Source organism: Anticarsia gemmatalis, chromosome 26, assembly GCF_050436995.1.
Source record: "Anticarsia gemmatalis isolate Benzon Research Colony breed Stoneville strain chromosome 26, ilAntGemm2 primary, whole genome shotgun sequence".
NCBI classification, from domain to species: Eukaryota; Metazoa; Arthropoda; class Insecta; order Lepidoptera; family Erebidae; genus Anticarsia; species Anticarsia gemmatalis.
Window position 1 is genome coordinate 5,026,922 of NC_134770.1, and position 23,407 is coordinate 5,050,328.

At 34.0% G+C, this 23,407-nt stretch overlaps 2 protein-coding genes across 2 annotated transcripts in view; one reads left to right on the plus strand and one right to left on the minus strand.

Moving 5' to 3' along the window:
• The window catches only part of LOC142984241 (uncharacterized), a 251,630-nt gene that overhangs the window by 203,873 nt on the left and 24,350 nt on the right, over nt 1-23,407 (minus strand). The gene's annotated exons all lie outside the window — the stretch shown is intronic.
• Nucleotides 6,952-9,387, plus strand: LOC142984233 (uncharacterized). Its single transcript, XM_076131697.1, has 2 exons — nt 6,952-7,915; nt 8,894-9,387. Exons 1-2 carry the CDS (start codon nt 7,592-7,594, stop codon nt 9,338-9,340), a joined length of 771 nt encoding a protein of 256 aa, XP_075987812.1. The 5' UTR covers nt 6,952-7,591; the 3' UTR covers nt 9,341-9,387.

Below are 23,407 nucleotides of genomic sequence, written 5' to 3' on the forward strand. Positions count from 1 at the left end.
ACCTGTGAGCGAAAGCGACCTGTAGTGACTACGATGGAGTTATTTGTAGGGTGAAACCAATAAGGTCATCCTTCTGTTGCTCTTACGTTATTAATTTCCTCTATGCTACAGACATGAGACTTATTGCTCTAGATTAAACTGAGGGAGAAATGTTTTGCGCATTTTATTAAATTATCAAGCTCGCTAAAAAAATTATAATATTGCAAAAACATTATCAACGCAGTACTCCTAGCGTTTTCAAAGAAACTATTGCTTCGGCAAGTAATTTGAATGTCAAGTAGGTACTGAAGGCGAGAGCAATGCAACAGCAGAAAACTTAGAAAATCGTGGTTCTATTGGGTTCGAATCCCACCCGGGACAAATCTTTGTGTGATGAGCACGAGTATTTGTTCTGAGCCTGGATGTTAATGTATCTATATAAGTATGTATTTAGACGTATATAAGTATGTTTATCAGTTATTTGGTTACCATAGTACAAGCTCTGCTTAGTCTGGAATCAAATGACCGTATGTGAGTTGTCCAATAATATTTGTTTATTTTTATTATTTGCAACTGTCCTAAACATTGTTCCCTTTTGTAGCCTCGCTCAAAACGAGAGCTAATATACCGTGTAAACTGTGGTTTGGACAATCGATAGACCAGTTTTATTGCTATCAGAGAGGCACTTAATTAAATAACAAACCCCAATCCAGTATTGTAGGGTATTTTCATTTAATTGGCCCATCGTGATTGAGTTAAAAATAATTCTCATGATATCGGCCCCGGGTCTCGGTAAATACGTTTTAAAATTATATTGTTATTCTCATTGTTTGATGATATTTATAAGAGGTTTTTAGAAACGTTGGAGTATAGTTCATGAGTTGTATTTTAGTTACAATTTCAGAAAAAATCAGGTGACTAGCACCGCTAGCACGGAGTTGGCGGTATGACCTGGATGCGTTCTTGGATAGGTGGCCGGACGCAACAATTGACCCAAAGGACTGGAAATTCAAGCCTTGCTTGCTCAGCAGTGAGACATAGAAACAGGCAAATAAGAGAATTAAAAAAACGCCAAGAATATGGACCGCGGCCTGGCATAAGTTACTTAATTTATACATCTTTTAATTCACCATAAAGTTTAAAACCTCACGCGTTAACCACACATCATCCAATGGGTATAACCCCATAGTTGTACGTTAAACAACTAGGTCGAACTAGTTAAAACCAGTTTCCGTGGTTTATCGAACAAACGTACCAACAAGTGGCCACCTTGGATCTGATCAGACGTTAGCATGCAAAACACCGCGGTTATAATACCTCTATTTTTGGAAATATAGCATAATTCAAGGCTATTTGAGTTATATTTGTTAGTCAGTGGGGAAAGGTATAGCGACATTTTATAAATAATTGATTGAAAACTAAAGAAAGGATTTGTTTTTGTAGATCTTCGCGACATTTATGCTAATCTGTACCTCTTAACTAAAATTAGAAATTTTATTGGGATGGACCTAAGCAAGCCTAAGGTTACATATGCAGTTTAGAATCTGGATTAACGCATAGAAATGAACGCCATAAAATGTTTTAACGCGGGTAAAGTCCCGAGTAAAAGGTTGTTTAAATGCAGTTTAATATTATTATATTAAAGATACAAATATTTGCTGAGTTGTATAACGTCCAACCCATGTAATACCCAGAGAAGTAATTATGAATCACTCGAGACTGCCCGCAATATAAGCCTGCAGCATTAAGTTTGTCATTAAAGTGTAATTTTAACCCAATATTGAAAATAAAGGTTGGTTAGACTATAAAACACACTACCCTCCCTCTACCTCGCCCTCTGCTGGGCTAGGTTCTCATCCAGAATGATGTAGGAGTGAGCCCATCACGTTGGTCAAATTTGGGTTAGGGAATGCTAAATAATAATTATGTAAGCAAAAAAATACGAATGAAATACAGTCATTAGACACAAAACTTTGTGCTTTGAACAACCTTCACATACCAGAGCTGTTTGTGTATATTTTAAGTACAAATTGTTTGCTAACACGACATAGACTTAGCATTACATTACATACAAACTTTGTATCATTACACCTTACTTTGTTTGGAATCTTTTAGTTTATAAATAGTACCTAATTTACAAGAATAATTTTGTATTTACAAAGACTTTCTTGTTCGATCTCCAGAGATTCGTAATTACCCTATTGGGAATTTGGTATAGATAGGAGTGTGGGTCTCAAATGAGTGAAGGGTAGTATTGTTAAAGATGATGTAAAAATATCTGTGAAACAGTTTCATTGTTTTGCCCTATTTTAGTATTAGTTATTTAGGCGTAACATGTAAAAAAGAGACATCGCAGAGGAGTGCGGGTAACTGAACGAAAGTTGTCGTCGTTAAATAATAAAACATCTGGACTTAGAGCAGATACTTGTGTTCATGACTTAAATATTTTCCCTGGGTATCTGCATTGGATTGTCGTGGTGCAACTGAGAAATCTTTAGAACAGTTCTTGAAGGTATGCAAAGTCCCCAATCCGGAATTTAACAGTGTGGTGGAGTCAAGGTCTGACCCCTCCCTCTTTCTGGGTGGAAACCCTCGCCTAACATTGGCACATTAACTGGTTATTTTTTTTTATCTGCATCATAGAAATGATGTTCAAAGGTAACAACACAAATATTGGTCTTGATTCGAACCAAGAAAGACAGCCTGAGGTAACAGAAAAGAGCTGACCATGTATACCACTGCGCCAAACATGCAGTTTCTATATAGTCCTTTTTAAATCGCAAAGCGAAAGAAGCCAAACATACGTTTCAATGACCTTTCAAATCGAATTTCAATTTGCATATAACGTCGTATTGCCACCCTTATCGGGAGGGTGTATGACTCGGTATATAATAAATAAGGGTGTCGTATGTAGCACCTGTTACAGTACATTATTATGTGAGAGCACGCATCATGTAATACGATATGACTTTGTGATGTATATTGGAGAAAGATTTTCCTTGAGTTTCTGAGAATATTATGGTAGTAGGTAAAAGTGAGTTTTTTTACTTAGTACTACTAACAATAAACAGCAGAACATTTTGAATTTCAATATTTGTCTTATAATAAAAATAAAGGCCTATGAAACACTCTCGAACAAACGTATATGAAAGAAATGTGACTCCTGGTTACCAAGAGGCTATGCACGTTGATGATAACTAGACCTGACCCGGAAACTTTCTGTGGACTACAAATAGACTTGTTCTGTGAGAAAATGGATCTTCTGACCTTCAAGACACTTCACACACACGGATTCAGGGCAACCAATGCAACCACTGCACTAGAGACACTTTAAAACGTGAAAATTCAAATCAGTATAAAATTTTAAAGCCTTTTTGAATTAAGGTTAAAGTTTCCTTCGCTTCTAAAAACAGAATCAATGTCAACCCCTATTATTTTCTAACTAAAGCACAGTTGCTAAGCCAATTTCAAATCCTCCAGACAGCAACTTTAAGTTTAATCACTCTGTAAACAAAACTTTACTAAATCCTATAATTTTACACGGCAAATCTACCTTGAAACTTGCTACAAACAAAAACGTCAAAACACTATTTCAGAACAAATTACACGCAAAAAGTATCTGTAACATAAAAATATTACGTTCATAAAAGCGGCATACCTCGGAGTTAAGGCTACGTTTCCATTAATAATGTACTAGGAAAAATGCGTAGGAGATAACCTCAAAAGAAATAGAAAAATCAGATGCTATAAAAGAGAGAGAGAGGTAATCTAATGGTATATTATAAAGATCTAGGCCTTTTTACAAGTCTTTAAAATATATTCATAAAATATGTGCTTCCGATTTTTGCAACTGACCGACTCGCGACGCCTACGGTTTATGATTCATAGCAAAAAAAATACTTTTTAAACTGTGAGATATTAGCTTGCCCAAGGACTTGTCTTAACAGAGGACCAGCGTGATAGATCCAAGCTTGATCCCACTATTGTTGCAACATGTCCAATGTCCTTTATTGTTAGTTACCTACTGGTAACTATATATTATTATGGCAGGATTGTTAGAGAGATCAACACACTCTTTGGTTGGAATTGTCCCTCTCGCACCGCTTCGCTACCTCGCTCATCTTCTATACAAAACCAGGTTTAATAAAAAACGCACCTAAGTATTTGTTTTACGAGTTATTTCGGGCGACGAATAAAATTTGTTTTAATGTTGAAAGTACATTATGTACGTGGGTGCGGTGATGAGTTGCGTCATATTAAGTTATGGGCTAATTGATTTTAACCACATGCTTTTATGGGACTGTAACAGGCTTTTATAGGCTTTAAAGTAAAGTAGTAATATACTAATGTGCTTAATGCTTTGTTAATGTACATTCGCAGGCAGTTATATTAATAAAACTATCATTGAATGTACTTGTAGATTGACTCAATATCCACTGTATTATAGCAACCGGAAAAGCCTAAAAATTAAGCTTGAAATAATTTGATAATAGTTCGATATTGCAAGGCGAGATTTACGAAGGTGGAGTAAAGTAAGTTTGCAAGTGGCGTTCTTTATTCTCTACTCTCTAATAAACGTATGCATTAAAGTAAGAATGTAGGTACTTGTAGATATGAAATTTTCACCTGAGCTGGAATAAAATAAATAACAATCATACAAAGAACGGTACGCACAAACATATTGTTGTACATCAAAAATCTCAACGTTATCTGAGCTTGGATTCGAATCCAGTACAGTACATACACCATACACCTAATATTTAATTCTACCGATAGTAATAGGCATCATATGACAAGATTTATGGATCGTAGGCAGTGACCAAAAATCTTCGTTCTTTGGTAATAGACACCCTATGTGCCAAGCATTATATCGCAGTAGGTATCTCTTTATATATATAGAGGAAAGTACCATCAATTTAATGTTCAACGTTCAGTACTTGCATGTTAGTGGGACATTATACAATGTATCTACCACTGCATTAGCACACTTATTGAAGTATACAGTTCATGGAATTGCTATAGAAAGTGGAGTTTGAATGCCATTGCTGGATCTTATCAAGTTTTTATCTAAGTACTTACTCCTCATATACTATTTTAAGTTCATGTTATTTCAGGCGCATGTCACAATTAAGAAGAATTGACTGCAATTAAAACAGTCTGTATAAAGCAAATCCTGGAAAAAAATTGTCGTCACAAAAAATACATACCGGCAGTCTGATTGAGTAAAATTTACTCAGAAGAAATTTGTTGCTACAGAAAACCATATTATTTAAAACGTGAAAATATATCTATCTTTAACTCTCAGGGTTAAACAGTTAAGCCCAGTTTGATGAAAGGTAGGGGATAGGTTCTATCTCTAAAAAGATTATAAGACTCCTTGAGCCAAATTTTAATGAAATCCATGTAACCGAGTGTTTGAACTACTATATACTTAACTTAAAGTACCTTTATGTTTCTATTACTATTTCAGGGCAAGATAGTTCAGCTGATTACGATGAAACTTTTATCGCTTTTATCGCTTAAAGATAGAAGAAGAAATGCTACTTTTTCAGACAAAACCGCGTGCAAAACCACTCTCAAAAGCTACTACTTCATAAAGATACGTCTAAAATAAGTCCACAAAACGGCCGAAATAAAAATATCTTTGAGGTTAACGAATGTCTGCACTCTCGAGAGTAGTGATAAATGTATGTAAATACAGCCTCGGAGGAGGTTTTTATAAAATATGGCCTTCTTTGTACCGCGTTCTGTAATTGGCCAGGTAATAATGCTCTTTGAGTTTCGTGTGTTTATTTTTAGGAAAAATACTGTAAGTATTTTTGTTTAGGTTTTGTTAATAACTATTCTTGAAGGTTTGAAAAACGTTTTTAGTTCTTTGAAGGTACTACCACATTTTGCTAATTATTTTGCTGAAGGCATAGGAAAATATTTCAGTGATTCTCATTAAGGGTAAACATGTATGGATGTATTTATAGATTTAATGTTCGCAAAATATCTGACGATAAACGTTTTCGCGATTTCCTTCTTATAGTATTCAAAAAGTCTTGACTTAAACCTTGCATTGAATCTTTTATTAAACCTTACATTGATCCTTTAATTAGTGTAGCGTAAAAATATTTAAAAAAATACCTACAATTTGTAAAAGACAATCTGGAGATAGCATAGTAAAACGTAGGTAAAGCCTTGCAGAAGTAATTTACTAACTTTCAACACGACAAAATATGCACTTTAACCTTAGTTCTCTTGTCCGTGAAGTTTGTGAAGGCTAGATGCCAGTTTACGGGTAGGAATTTAGTGTATTTACTAAAATTTACTTTCATTTGAGTAATCTTATTATAACAATTATGTACATAATATCACATCCGTTATGTTAGAGGTGTATGAAAATGATAATAATTACTTTAAATTGTATACACTGTACGCTGGGACGTGGGCTCGATTCCCACGAAATATATTTTATTTTGTTTTTTTACATAACATTCTTATTCAAATTAGGTCTAGGTTAAGTTACAGTTGTAAGGATATAGTTTATTTCAATTAATATTGAAACAAAGTTAAATTTAAATACGTTTTTCTTATTTCGGGTTATAGCACTTTGTGTCTGTTATTCATCCCGGATCACAATAAATTTTATAAAATTAAGTTGTTACTTCGTTAAACAAAAGAACAGACAATAATTTCATCAAAAACAAAAGTATTTATCCACTGAAAATATTCATTATAATACAATAACGTTCACATAAAAAAAAACCTTTTCTCACAATATTGACCAACAGTTAGACTAAATAATCTGTAGAACTCACAAACGCACATATACCCACTGTGCGAGCGAGACAGCACTACGAAATAATCCAATTCACTGTCGTTTGTCGGGAGACATGACAGTCGACATTGCGACGTCGCCAGACTTCGCGGCACATGTCTGGCAACGTTGCACAACACGCAACGCTCAGTTGAACGAGAATACTCGTAGAGTGCTGTTGTGAATAAAACATTTAAGATAAACCATTGTGAACTGTTTAACATTAAAAATAAGTTAACATTCTTACTCATATAATACAAATAAAGTTATAAAAGTTGGTTTTAAACGTGCTAATCTCTTAAACTACTAGTCGGATTTAACAAACATTGTTGTGTGCGATAGTGACATTTGTAATTGTGTTTATATCTAACTTTACGCTAGCGACCTACAAAAGAGGAGAAATCACGGCCGTATTACTAGCGGACTAAAGCAAAAACGGATTATTACTGCACCTATACAATTTGGTGGTTATTTGAAGATTGTGACTTCATAAGGAATTTGTATAGATCTATAAACTTTTAGCAACGGACTGAAGCAAAAACGGATATTTTTACTGTACCATTACAATTTGGTTGTTATTTCACTTGAAGATAGCGGCTTCATTTTCAATTTGTATATAAAAACTAGCGGACCCGACAGACGTTGTCCTGTCTACACGTCTTTAATTTGAAAATTTTAAACTTTTTTTAATAATCTAAACCATTCTCAGATCCCCTTGAACACACACAAAACAATTTCATCAAAATCGGTCCAGTCGTTTAAGAGAAGTTCAGTGACATACACACTTACAGAAGAATTATATATATAAAGATGTGGACAAACGATGTAGTTCTTCGTTTAATAGACTTGTACAGATCAAATGAATGCCTCTGGGACACCTCAAACGATAGTTATAAAAACAAAAAACTCAAAAATGAAACTTGGAACGAAATCGCCTTGATAATGAATTTACCTAGAAGAGAGGTTGAATTGAAGATCCATAGTTTGCGTTCCCAGTTTATTAGAGAGAGAAAGAAGTTTAAGAATAGTGTAAATGCTGATGGTGTTGTGAGACAGAGCACTTGGTTCGCTTATGAGGCTCTTATGTTTTTGGTTAAAGAGGATACGGCGACTGTGGAGTCGATATTGAGACATGTAAGTATTTTTTAACTATAGATTAATTAGGAATAAGTTTAATGGTTAAAGTTCGCGCGACTGTTTGTTTTTTTTGTTGTATGTATTAAATACGTGTAGGGCTATCTGCTTATGCAACTGTAATAAAATTTTAAATAAGTCTTAGTTTAGCTTAGACTGCCTTCATGGTCAAGGCCGCCACGCCGCCATTAACATTGCGTCGGGAGATCGTGGGTTCGAGTCCATTACGGATAGAAGTCCCTGGGACACGAGAGCAATTCTTAGTACGAGATAAAGTTAAAAAAATTTATTTGAATCTATTGTTTACCATAAGTAAGTAGGTTTATCGATTGTTAATATTCATGCCTTAATAAAAAATATCTTTAGTACAAGCGGCGGGTTTGCCAGAGTTGAAAAGTTATTTGTGATAAGGAAAAACAAAGGGGATAATTACGTATTTTTCTCTTCATTCACTCATCCATCGATGTAATAATGGGTATTTGTTGATTTGATAGAAACATAAAATACACAGAATAAAGGTCTGATTTAATGTATACAAAGTAAATAGGTTTATTTATATGTTATCACCCTCTCTGATAACTAGGTGATAAAAAAAGGGTGGACTCTGAGCACGCACAATAAAAGATTTTGCAGTGTGACTTTTAATTACTACTTATTAAGATAACTGCCTCCCTAATAAGTAGACGGTAGATAGTAGTGCTTGCGAGTACCAAGCAGAGGTATCGTATTTGATTCCCGGGTACAGCAAAGTGCTACCAGTATTTCCTAATTAATACACGATTATTTCTTACTAATAGACCGGAGTTCGGTAATGTGCCCGTCGTGCACGTCACATAGGATCGCTCCCTTTTATTTGGGACTTAATGGTGAAATGATGATTGTTTATTTATATTTTTCCTTTTTTTAACCCACATAAATCCCAGAACTGAGCAATCATCAATAGGTTTTATTATATATCTCTACATTTCATTGTTCCAGGAAATAAACCAAGACTCCCAATCAGCGATGGACTACGAAATAGAAAACAGTCTAGTCGTAGACACGTCAGTCAACACAGACATAGAAAACATACTTGAAAACACAGAACAAACACACAGACATACAAACAAACGAAGAAGATTACAAAGAGAGGTACCAAGAAACATCTTTAAATATAATTCGGATGAAACGGATGAATTTGATATATACGGACAATATATAGCTTCAGAACTACGTAATGTTAAAACAGAATATGGAATGCTGATAGCTAAAATGCATATAAATAGAATAGTAATAGAAGCAAGAATGGGTAAGTTTGATGGAGATGGCTACCGGGATTATACTGAAGGAGGTTCTTCTGAAGGTATTAGTGATAGGCCTGTAAAGAAATCAAAGAAAGGTAACGATGATTTGGTTGTGGAAGTCAAATATGAGCCTGATGATTGAATTGTTGAAGATCTGTTTGTTTCTAATAAATTTATGTTAGTTATGAATAGTTGTATTATTGTATCATATACCTTACAATGGCTAGTTTGGCCAATGGCCATTTGTGTTTTTTATGAGCTGTAACATTTGTATTGCCGAAATTTTTTTTTTACCTGACCTACGAATGGAATCCGAAGGCTCGTGATCATCAGTCGCATACACTACCCAGATCATTGAGGTAATCAAATATAAGTCAATTCAGTTTCTAGTAAAGTATCAAATAAGAAAAGACCATCTAATTTTTGTATAAGTGCTTAAAATGACGTTCTTTACCATAAGAGGAGGAGAAAGTCACTTACTGCGATCTCACTTATCTTACAGTTACTTTAAATACATTTTAAGTCAATACCTAACAAAGCCAAGAAATTCACTTGTAATGATCCCTACAAACTTTTACAATTACTACAAAATATATTATATTAAGTGAAGTCACCAATGCCTAGAATTCTATAAAAAAGTCAGAGTAGTCAATTCGTTTTTCTCGTTTTCTTGCATGCGTTAGTATTGATCTGGTCGGTCTGGCAGCTTCCGTAATTTTCTGTTTAAACAAAAGGAGTGGGTCTAGACTGCAGACAGTTATTGCGGGAGAGCCACAGTACACGTCAGTTAAACGTGCCGAGGAAAAATGTGAAGGGAAATTGGATCGCCGTGGTTTATGGATGTTTCTTGAATAGATGTTGTTTCTAGGAAACTGTAAGTAGAAAACGCTGTGATGTTTTAGAACATTTGGAAATCCAGGAGAAGTTTAAATCAATACTCAGTTTTTATTTTGTAAATTGCTTTTTCTTGTGGTATTTGTTGCTTGTGAAATCTTGGATTCCATCCTAAGGAAAGCGTTGTAACTATAAATTCTTAAGCGGTTATACACTTAACTAAAGTTCCTTGTAGCTTGTTGACAATTTACTTTATTTATTGAAATACAATAATATACATATTATGCCATATACCTATACATAGATATTAAAAGTACAACGTTTAATAGCTATAATGCATGTTCTGAACAAAAATAACATTTCCATCAATGAATTTTGAGTATTTCTACGTGTTTCGCATACGATAGTGATTCATGTGCAGCTTTATCCACAGATAGAAACAAAAAAATGCTCAACAATATTGCACAATTTCAAAATATAAATCCTCTATCGGCACGCCGGTACACAGTACAATTGTCATTGCCCCGAGGGAGAGCTCTCGATTTACAAACAGTAGCGGTAATTCGTTATTACAAACATACATACAAATGTTCTACATACATATTTGTGAAGCACAGACTGAATTGCAGAGCTGATAGATACAGCCGTGTCGAGTTATGGCAGTGCTCGAGTTGATTTGAGGTTTCAGACTAGTCTCATCGTATGGTTAGTGGTCAACCTAGTGTCAAAGTTGTTCAAGCCGCCCGAAGGCCTTTGACGTGGCTTAACGACTGTTATCTTAATTGACAACAACCGGGACCGACTTTTTACGTGCGCTCCGAAACACGGAGACGCCCTGTTCAAATACCACTATGCGGTCACCCATCTATGGAATGACCGCGCCAAGGTTTGCTTAACCCACAGATTGTTTACCGACCGGTGAGCGCAACTGGCTACGGGCGCCTCGTAATAGTAGTAGACTAGTAAACTAAGACAATGACAGGTAATAATAAATGGATGAACCAGGCAAGTAAATTGGTTATGTAGATATCCGAAGGTATTAAAAAGAGGACTAAAATTAAGAAAAGGACTTTTGAATTTTACTTATCTAAGAGGATGTCCTTGCATAATTAAGGACATCCTCTTAGATAATCATGCCTATAACCTAACAATTAAACTCAATTATTTTGCACAAGGAAATAAAATGACAACCTAAATTACTCTCTACTCAGTACAGCCAAAATGCCCTTTTCACCCCAATTACTATTATTGATGTTTCGACAAAAACACTTATCGAACACAACATTAGCAAGGCAATTTGACGACAAAGTCTATCATCGATTGCGAACTACGACCTTGCCAAGATGAGCATGTCTGCCTCGATTTATGGAACCATTCGTCAAATTTTAGGTCATATTCGGACACGGCTAATCGTTTGTGGCTGATAATTAGCTGAGTAAAGTAATATTTACTCAGCTAATTATCAGCCACAAACGACTACTACTAGTGAGTTATAAGCCTGATTCATTTTATTGTTTATTATAAATTTATATTGTAAGTATGTATTTGACTATGAAAGATAAAGTATTTTTTCGTTGGTGTCTGGAAGACAGCCATTATATACAGATAGATTTATTTTAAAGTGTATTTTTAAGACATAAACCAAACAACTTTTCTTATGTCAAACTAACAAACTTGCTTTAGAAATCTAACATCAGAGTTGGAAATAAGCGACACGGAAACTCGTTTGAATGTCAATTCCTTTTGAAGTTATTTATTTCTTGTATGGTCGCCATAAATTTGTTGTTTACTTTGACTCTTTTATAAATAAGACTGTCTACAGCGTTGATTTATTTCTGCATAATAATTATCCCATTCAACACAGGCCTTAAGTATCTACGTGTAAATACAGAGTAAATACTTGTAGTGTATATAACTAAGCTATAATGAAAGAGTTGGGCTGAAGACTCAGTAGGCCCAGCGAATACCAGTGCAGACAATACAGCTAACAGTTTGCCACAAACTCTCTGCCGCGTACAAACACAACATTCGCTATTCTGTATGTTAGTAAACAGAGGCATGTTTATCGATACGTTGATTGATACGCCACCGTTGTCGAATATGATGGCGATTATCGACACACGCACGCGATAAGTATTGATTTATTGTCGATACTGCCAATTTGTGGTTATCTACCGTATCTGTGACATATCTGCAGCTTAGTTTGACTATTTATGGAATTAATTAGAGATTGTTTACATAGGTAGTAAGTATTTTTAGCAAATTGTCAAGGATGTGTAAAAGATTTTTGACTGTTTATTGTTTTCCTGCGTTTTTCCCATATTTTGTAGCTCAATTCTCTATTACTATCGACTACCGACAACCGACCAGTCATCGAGAATGTGTATGAAAATCTGATCAGCGCCTCTAACGGGTCGTAGAAACTTTTTTGGCAGTAGGTACATGCTAAATGTCAAAATTCGATACCTAGCCGGTTGTCGGTAGTCGATAGTGATAGAGAATCGAGGTACTGTTTAGATCATCTATCCTCTCATGACTTTAAACATATTATATATCGCGTCCATTGCAGTTCTTTTCCCTCGTAAATTTCAAATCTCTCAGAACCTTAAAAATTTTCACATATGACAAATTTTTTGTAAGACCAATGCATTGATAAGCTTGTGTATTCGTATGCGATAGAGATATTTCCTCTCACAACAACTTGGGCTAATCTTCTAACTCCGGAGGGCTACTGATCATTTCCTAACGGAAAAACACTATAACACTTTGTCCGACCCGGAAATTGAACTCTGGACCCTACGATTAGTAAGATGGGTTATCAGCAAAACAATAATTGTTTGGGTCTAACCTCGAGTTGGTGTTTAGTTATTTATTAGTTTGTAACAAGATGACCGTGTGTGTGTTGCCCAATGTTTATAGATTTTTTTTTAAATACTTCATAGTTAAATAGTTATACTATTATTGTAATCGTAGTTTAATAAAAATGATATACAGGTTAATTTTCGAATAAAACGAAATGTATTTATAATGGATAACCTATGTAAACTGAATCAGTAACACAGTTTTTGCGTAAAAGAATAAAAATTTTAACCCTGCTTGACAAGATGTGCAGACATGAATAAAGCAATAGGAATTTGTAGCAATCGTAGCAAAGCGGCGTTCTTTAGACTCTGCCTTCCCCCCTGGTTATCCAATCAACCGTGATTTTGACGTATTTATGTATGAATTATTGTCAAAAAATACCTCAAGTACTATTATCTTGTAGGTATAACCCTGTCTAATGAAAATCCGGGAATATAAAATAAAATATCCATCCATTGTTCTCCTAAAGCTTGTAAAATGAACAAAACAAGGGTATTTTAGTAAAAAACCTTGTTCAAATATTTTAGCTAACATGTTTCAGTTATTTATATACTCGACATATTTTTTGTTTAAGTTGAAACGAAAATGTTGTAGTTTTTCTGCTTTGTAATATATTTGACGCGAATTTGACAGATGAGTGCTATTTAAAATATTATTTTAGCAATTCGTATTCATTTTGTATTAGAATTGCTGTTGGCAATTTAAAATTTCCGGTGCTCCTGTAGAATTTTCTATTGGAAATTTCCATAATTATTAATTAAATTCTAATAGTTGTTGTACTTAGCGTCCGTTGTTTGTATGTTTGTAAAAAGTCCCCGCGACCCAAGAGCAATTGTTAGGGCGGCAGTAGACTTTAAGAAAATAGCTTTTTCTGAAGAAGAAAATAGTTTAAAAACACATTACTATTGCTATTAAAGTATTAAATTGTTATCGTTTCTTATCAGATAACGTACTAGTAAAACAATACAATGAATAATATTTCATCTTTATCAGTCAATAGGATGGAAACCTTTATATAATTTTTATTCTAATCTTAGCTTTAACAAAGCCTAATTCCCAACTGTACTGATTCTTCTTCAAAGACTAAAGTGAAGACAATACAGACATTACTTCATTCCAATAAAACAAAGATTCTCAAACAATACTTCAACTACTAAATATTTAAATTCGTTAAGTAGATAAATTGTCAAGAAGTAACAAACTTAATTTATTATTTAGTCGCCCGTCTGTGACAACCCTAATTCTAAGGGGAGGTACTTTGTATACTCTCTGCAAACATTTCTATGTATTTTTTAGGGAATTCTCGTGTCTCGAATAAGAATAAGATATTGTGTTTATCATTATATGCTATAGAGAATATAAAGGAGAAGTTTTTTGTTATGTTTAGGTAGATGCGGTTGAAAACAGCGTCACTTAGAAATTCTGTCAATACTTTTCAAGCCCTTTCCATATATTGTAAACTTTAACAATAACTGAAGTCTCAAAAAATATGTAAAAGTCTCTTGTTTTGTTTCATATTAAATTAAGTTTATTTATAAAAAGATGTAGTTAACGGAAGTAAAACAGCATCACTCAATAATGTTACTTCCGGTTACAATTATAAAATCAATGTGTAGATTTCAAAACACACAATTCTTAGGCACACGTTGCTATTAAAGATTTAATACATACATAAAAAAAACTAAACTACTTTCTGAAGAAATGGGTTTGCTAATGATAATAATTATTGGGAAAATGTATTTACCAAGATTTTCTAAGAACATGATGGCTATTTAAGTTTCTTTTAACTCAATTTATTGTGTCTAATTACTAACAATCTAGTTTTTACGTTCAAAGACCTCTAAAACGTAATTTCCTTAAATAATATGTCTACTCTTAGTGATCCAATATAATAAAAGAAGATTAAGATAAAAAAGTTGTTTAATGAATAAATAATAATAATAAATAAAACGTACAAAAAATGTTTATTCTGTACCTGTGCCTTCGTTAAAAAACTACAAAACACATAACCCTCCATTGCGCACTTGGGTAAAAAGCTATAATTTCAACATTTTCTTTTCACAAGTAAATGAATTTGCTACAGTAAACATGAGTATTCTTACAAAGGCTTGAACTACGGACTGAAAGGCCCGAGGTCCAAATACACGAGGTTTATTCAATAAAAGAATAATGGAGTAAGTACACTCTGTTATGTACTTTATATAGACGTATGTGCCTCTGTTTGTATGAAGTCAGGGGTCGACAACCTTTGTTTCTTTGAGAATGCGTAAAGCATTTTTTGCGAGCCGCTTTCAGTTACAAAATTATAGTTTTTTGTTTTATTTATTACATGGTAGACCAACAGCTAATATAACAGGTATAAGATATGAAGATTACAGGTCTACGCAAATATTTACGTGTTTATTTATTTTATTTCAAACAATTATATATATATTTAGGTACTTCGGCGATTAATTATTATTTTCATTTAAATGTAAAAACAAACAACGCATTTGTATGTACCTACTTTTCAAAGGTATTAAGGTGCAAAATACGTATAGGTACTAAAACTAAATATTTATATTTGGTGGGTTCGAATCCCACCCGGAACAAATCTTTGTGTGATGAGCACGAGTATTTGTTCTGAGCCTGGATGTTAATGTATCTATATAAGTATGTATTTAAAAGTATATAAGTATGTTTATCAGTTATTTGGTTACCATAGTACAAGCTCTGCTTAGTTTGGAATCAAATGACCGTGTGTGAATTGTCCAATAATATTTATTTATTTATTTATTTATTTCATTTGCATTGACACTCATATTATTTTTTTGCATAAAACTCACAACGCCTAAGGTTGAGCACACCTGACACGGAGTGATGTGTTAGTAATGCGTTTGTGGTTTCGTGAAGTGCTGAACAGACAAAAGGAAAGGTCGCTTTTAAGTAAGTTATGAACACACACACACACACACAATAATATAGACATGTATGTTGATTCTGTTATGAATGTATGAAAGGGAATTTTGTAAGGATCGTAGCAAGTGGTGTTCTTTGGTCTCTGCCTACCCCTATGGGGGAAAAAGGGTGACATTATTTATGTATGTAAGTATAGTAGTGGTATAAGTTGATACCTCCCACATACGTGGTCGCAAGTTCGAACCCGAGGCAACACACCAATGACTTTTCGAAGTTATGTGTGTATTAGAAATAATTATCACATGCTCTAACGGTGAAGGAAGACATCGTGAGGAAACCTTGCATGCCTAAAATTTGTTTAATACATTTATTGAGGGCATGCAAAGTCCATAACCCGCACTTAGCCAGCGTGGTAGACTCAAGGCTTAACCTCTCCCTCATTACGAGAGGAGACCCTTGCCCAGCAATGGGACATTAATGGGTTAAATTTAAAACATTAAGGAGAACTTTAGAAGGCAAAGATCAAAATAAAATCGTAGCAACAATCATTATACATTATGATGATGTTCTTTGATCGATTTCAGCCATGGCGACGACTTCAATCCTTTAGCTACCTGACTTTGATGCACTCTGAGATGGCTTATGTAAACGATTTTTTTCTACATTATAAGGCCAGTTCGGAAAGAGATTTTATTATCACAAGAAGAACTTTTTTGGTAGTTACTTTCATTCAATAAGGACGACAAAAGTAACAGACTGCTCTAAAAATATTATTTTTAAAAAGAATACGCTTGAGAAACATAGTACATAGTAATTCCTGAGTAAACAAAACATAACTAGATACTATTCGTATAATTTCTAACATGCACGGTACAGCCAGCTTAAAGCTAACAGCAGCCGTTACTAAGCTCATAAGCTCAAAATATAGAGAGCTTTACACAGTAGCATGGACGCAGTGAAATTAATATATAAGGTTCTTTAGTTAACTGCAGTTTTGAATAACATTTTATTTCAAGTTTAGACTACAAAACTATTTAATTTTCTTTTACGACTTCTTCTCACGACTTCTCTGGTTCGGTTTCCAGGTCGATCAAAATGCTATTGATATTAAATTTGTCAATTTATATGAGCATACTAACTTCTGCCTGCAACTTCGTCTACTTTAGAAATAACTTCTGGCTATAAAATAATACTGTGTTATCTACAGGTATAAACTTAATAAAAATAGTATTTTACCAAAATCCGTCAAACAGTTTTTGTGATTTTTGAGAAAATTTTGATTGATTGAGAAAATAACAAGTAACTACGTAAAAATGTCCTCACAACCATTTATAATAATACTAGCTTCTGCCCACGACGTGTAAAACCTAAAGCCAGTATTTTTTCACGTTTTCATCTTGTTCTTAAGCCTTTAAAACCACTAACCAAAAAAAAACCTCCATACATTTTTCCCTACACTACGTAACTGTAACTGTACTAAAATGAATTAAAAACACAAACAGCCCAACATTCATTCTAACTAGTAACAAGTTGTTCCAGACTTTTCTAAAAGCATCAGCTTCCCTGATTTATTCGTAGCAGCTTTCCAGTTCTTACTAGTGTTTACACTTCGAGAGCCCTCGCTCCGGACCGATTGTAACGCAAACATTCTGTTGACGACAGCGAAAAAATACTTCTGAATACTGACTAGTACTTCTAAAACTGTTTGGTACAACTTGGTAGAGGAGGCTTGTTTTCATGGTTCGTGATTGGTAAAGGTACACAAAAATTTGTATTTAAGGTATGCGTGACCCACTTGCCACAGTATCTGATGAAGCTGACGGCTGACTATTTTATACAGCTTCTTTATTTTGTAAGAACACAGAATTATTAATTATAATTAAGAAAAACTTTTCATGCCAGAGCTCTACTAAGTTGGGCTATATGCTAGTATCAGATCCTGCGATTGTTTGATTTTGAATAATACAATAAAATATAAGTGCAGTGTACAAACAGCCTGAGCACGTTGCTGCTGAAGACGTTGTTGCAGCAACTCCGTCTCCGAAATTCGGAATACGAAATTAATTTAACGTCTCTGATAAAATTGGAAATCTTTGACTACATGTCCGCTGAAACCTGTGTAGCACATCTAATGTATACTTATAGTGCGCAATTTGTTGCGGCATATTTATTTAAGAAATTCGTCTCAAATCAAGGAAAGAAGGACAAAACCTAGCTTCATTGTTCCTAAAATAAAACAATGCTCTTTTTTAATCTTGTTTCTCTTCGCCAATTATAACAAACCACATACCACAATTACTGCCATCATAACAATAATAATTGTTTAGTAAAAACGTACAAATAACAAAAAAGAAAATTAGTTATCACCACGACCAATTACTACCATAGTCCACAACACGTGACGGGCTTATTTCCCGAGAGATCTACGTTTACACATTTACTAGATACTCTAGGTTTTATTTACTTAAGTCTATTGATACCTACCAGACTTGTTTCAAGCTTTTATTGGCTATTTCTAGAAAGCATAGTTCATTGACACTGGCTAATCTCTGATTTTATTTATTTTTAGCCTCTTCTCTCTTTTATATTTCTACGAATTTTATGAACTAGCTTTGGCCAGTCAGCTGTTAACTTGACGTCAGCAAAATTCTTAATCGTATGAATTCCCAGTAGGTACATTTGTATATAAATAATAAAATGTAATTTGAAAAAAGGAGTTTCATATTTTAATCACCAGAAATACAAGGTAACACGTGGTATTGTAGACTCCCCTACATTCAATGGCCGCCCTTTGAACATTTTAGCTAAATATTTATAAGTACCTACAATCACAAAAAACAATGACTAACTAAGAACTATATTATGTTTATATTACTATGTATTGTTGACCGCCTTGGCTTAGCTCAATTTTTTAACAAATTCTTTTAAGACAGGGTAAGTTTGACTTAATATTCTTAGTAGTTTAGCTTGCAATTTCATTTGTTGTTACTTTATCCATCCGGTTATCGGGCAGTTACTCATGGCCCGTGAAACTAGCCGTATTACATTACTTCCCTATATACCAAATAGTCAAACATATCATCATAACGTCTCCATCATTCTATACCATATACAACGATGTATTTACATAAAAATAGCGTGTACGATTGATACACAACCTTCAGTGGGTGACAGTTTGAATATAGTTGCCCCCAATGATATTATAATAGTTATGATGCGTTATTTATATAGCATTTTGTTAATATATGGCATACGAAGATGACACTTGCAAGGACAATATACTATATTTATGGAAAACAAATAAAAATAGCCCATATACATAGGTAGTGTGTTTGACTAGCACCTCCCTCATCGTGAGATATCTTTTTCCAGGAGTGGGAAGGTATTCTTTTTTTAAATGAAACCAAATCAGAATGACACTCACGGTGCAACGGTTATTACAACAGTCTTTGACCTGGGTTCAAATAAATACACGTTTTCGCTTGCTGCTTTTGGTCGTCGTCAATTGATTAATGCAAAAATAGTGCAATCAATATTTTATAATCTACTAGCTGAACCGGCAAACGTTGTATTGCCAATTAAAAAAAATTGTGTCACTTAGGTGTATGAAAAATAGATGTTGGCCGATTCTCAGACCTAATCAATATGCTCACAAAATTTCATGAAAATCGGTCAAGCCGTTTCGGAGGAGTACGGTAACGAAAACTGTAACGCGAGAATTTTATATATTAGATATGCAATTTTGAATGTAAGCAAGATCTTTGGTCCTATTCCGAAACTCATACCCGCTTCAAAAGTACGCAATACGTAAGAACGTAAGTAATCTGTGTACATATGTACGTTTAGGTTTAATTTAAAAGTAAATAATACTAACTCAACTTGCCAAAATACCTCCCTACCAATATTTGGTACTCGGAAACTAGCATGAAACAAGTGACTTACAAACTACGGTAACTACGTTATAACGTAACGGTTCATAACACGTCGTGCTACGCTGAGCACGGATTAGCTCAAACTTTGGCTTTAGGCTTAATAAGTGAGGTAGGCACGTTGTTTCAGCCGACTGCTAATTTTGATGTGCATACTATTACATGCTGTTTTTGGTTTACATAAGCTTGTGATAAATACTGTGTAGGCAGACTGTACGCTTGTATAGGTGTGTAACCCATACCTCAGATTATTCATAGGGCTTTGCAAGAAAGCTATTATCATTCGGTGTTTTTACAACGTACAACCGACTTTTCGAAACTGTAGGATTTATTTAATGACAGGTTTGAATCAGGAAATGTTTCACCTGCCCTTCTTCGGTTGCGCAAATTGCGCTCGCCGTTATTTTAACCTATTTAATAACAAAGATTACAAGTTAGATGAGAGCTATTTCAAACATTGTCTTGGGCTATTTAAATATTTAACAGGCATTTTAGGCCAATTTCACAAACTACAAATAGGTGTCAGGTAACCAACTTGCCACTGTGACAGTAAATGTTTGAAAACAACTGTAAAATTTCACTTGATAAGTTATTTATTTAGAGGTGGTAAAACAAGGCATAAATGATTTCTCACGTTACGCTAGTTTAACGCAGATCAATCCATTCCCAGTATACGCTTAGTCTTCCAAAAGTAAAAGTATAGTAAATGTATGATCACAACCTTCTAAAACAAAAAAAACAAGCAGTTGCTCTCTACATTTCTCTTCAAAAACGCAGCAATAAACATCAAAAACTACAGTTGAATTCTTCTATTCAAAACACGTGAAAACTAGCAGCCGTGAACCACCGTGAACCACAGCAAGGCTTCCCTAATAGTGAATATTCAGTGACGCACAAAATGATTGCAACCAGTTTGTATGAGCGTTCTACCCTGGTTCAACGTGGATCCCGTTTCAAAGGTAACACTACACTTTGATTAGAGTCACGGCGAAAATCGTTAATGAATAACGACTGGCGAAGTTTGTGTTTGTTTTGGATGATACAGAATGAAATTGTATGCGATATAAGTTAAGCTGTTGATAAAAACAGCTTTTTGTATTGAAACTCCATTTTGGCAAAAAAAAAATCGTGTTTAGTTTTTTTTATTTTTTATTTCAGCAGAATGATTTTTTTAAGTATGCCTATGTTTTGAACTGTCTGTCTGTTGCTTTAACAGCTTAACCATAGAATAAATTGTGATGCATGGAAGTAATTACATATTCAACATCAAAGATAAGCTACTTATTTTTTCATTAAACAAACTTTAAATTGCTAAAATAGTTGATGCACTAGAGATCACAAAAGATTTTTTCTCGAAAAAAAAAACAATTCTACGACTTCTGGTCCAAAGATAATGTTCTAACTTAGCTAATAGGTAGTTAGCTCAATACATAAATCTCGAAATTCCAGCAGAGCACTCGTCCAATAGTTACTTACCTAGCACTAAGTACTCAGGGCATACCCATAAAATACCTTTTATCATGCTTTTAACTAATTAAATAACGTAACTATCGTGTCCATATTACTATGACATTACATTATCAATGTGCATGTATGTATGTATGTATGAATGAATGTATGGATGTGCGTATGTCATTAATTTTAATTGCATTCGGTTGCTGATTGGCACTTGCAAATGAGGTTGCATAATTATTGATTTGTGGCCCTTATTCAGATGATGTTTTAATGAGTTAGTCTGAAAACTGTATTAACTTTTTTGATGCAGTTTTTTTAAACTATCAATGAATACTATATAGGTTAACTTTTTCAGAGTATCTCTAGACGGTTAAACAGCAGAGTAGCTCAGATTTTTTACAGTCAATTAAATGATTTTGATTGTTAATCTTATACATAATATATGTTGTACAATATATATGAGATATTTAGATAATCATAATGTTTCTCAGATAACATTTGCTATTAATAACAATTATTTATATCATCATTCAACAACGCCCTAAGTAAATTACATACATAATTTGTTAAAAAAATAATCATATTTTCATCGTCATACAACAAACTCAAAACGAAACGTTTATGATTAGTTAAAATTATAAAAAAAACTAATAATTACCATTAAAAACGTCTAAATTGAAAATACAAACACGATTCCTTGCACTCATAAGTCATTGTGTACAACGGACGAGCTGTCAGTGTGTCGACACCCTTACGGCGGCCATTGTTTTATGAGAGAATAGCTATGAATGTAATGTGTGGGTAGTCGGGGGTTTTAATGTCGATCGAAAATTACTGAAACGAGAACGTTTTTGCCATGATTTAAGAGGAAATTTTATTTTATTGGGTACTTTTTTATGTTGAAGTATTTGAGTGGGGTTGTGTTAATATTTGTAAGAATAAATATGTTTGCTGAGATCAGTTTGTCTTCTTAAATTTACGGTTGTAATGCTCTTTTTTATTAATTGCTATGACTTTAGAGGTAAACAGTATTATATCGCAAATAAAGGCCGGCAAAATTTTAAAATCCAAAAACAATTACACTTCACTTACACAATAAAAAGTATCCTAACCTTCAAATTCTCATCACTCTCCATCAATTTCTGGATCGCTCAAACGTTCATTCAGAATTCATCTACGATATATATAAGCTTTTCCTCTAGCGTAAGAAAAACATGCTTGTAAAAGCTTGACATGTACAAGACATTAAGGTTCTATACTATCCATACTAATATTATAAATGCGAAAGTAACTCTGTCTGTCTGTCTGCTACTCAATCACATCTAAACTACTGAACCAATTTGCATGAAATTTGGTATGGAGATATTTTGATATCCGACAAAGAACCTAGGCTATATATCATCACGCTACGACCAAAAGGAGCAGAGTACCAGTAAAAAATCTTACAAAAACGGGGAAAAATTTCACCCATTCTCTCTTATTGGACGCAAGCAAAGTTGCGCGGGTCAGCTAGTACAGTATATACGAGTACGACATCGAAACTTCCATTCTCATGAGTCACGTATCATCGAACTTACTACGTCAGCACCTGTCAACACACATAAACACTAACGTTGATTGACCCGCTTCAGTTAGGGGCCCTATTGTCCCGAGATAAGGGCGGACAGTTCGACCCTACATATGTATGTAAACAATGCCTTCTTATCTTAAACTGGGAAATGGAAAGACGTTTTGTTTTGGCTTCTTGGGCTGAGGATAAAGCTTTGGTGAAAGAATGGAATGTAGAAAAATAGTATGTTTGAAAAACTTCCTTTATTTTTAGTGTATGGAAAACTTGTGCTACAGTAATTAACTTTACCTTTTCGAGTTTTATATGCGGCAAGGACTAATTATTTCGTGTTTTAACAAAGACAATTCTGACAAATAAAGTTAAAGTCCAGATTTATATAATCTGCTGCTAAAACAGAAAGCAAACAATTAACTATGAATAACATCAGAGCATTTTGACTGTTCTCTAATTGTCGTCATTTTCGAGAAATAAACTTCCGAGCACTGAAAAAGGCTTCCAAAAAACTGTTATCTTATAAAAATATCAACACCTATTATTTAAAAGCATAGCAAATCAGTCAAAAGCGTCCAAAATGTCAATAACAAAAACATTCTACAAAAACAAAAATTATCACAAAAATAAACACGTTTTCACCACAAACACTTGCTCCTACAACAGTATT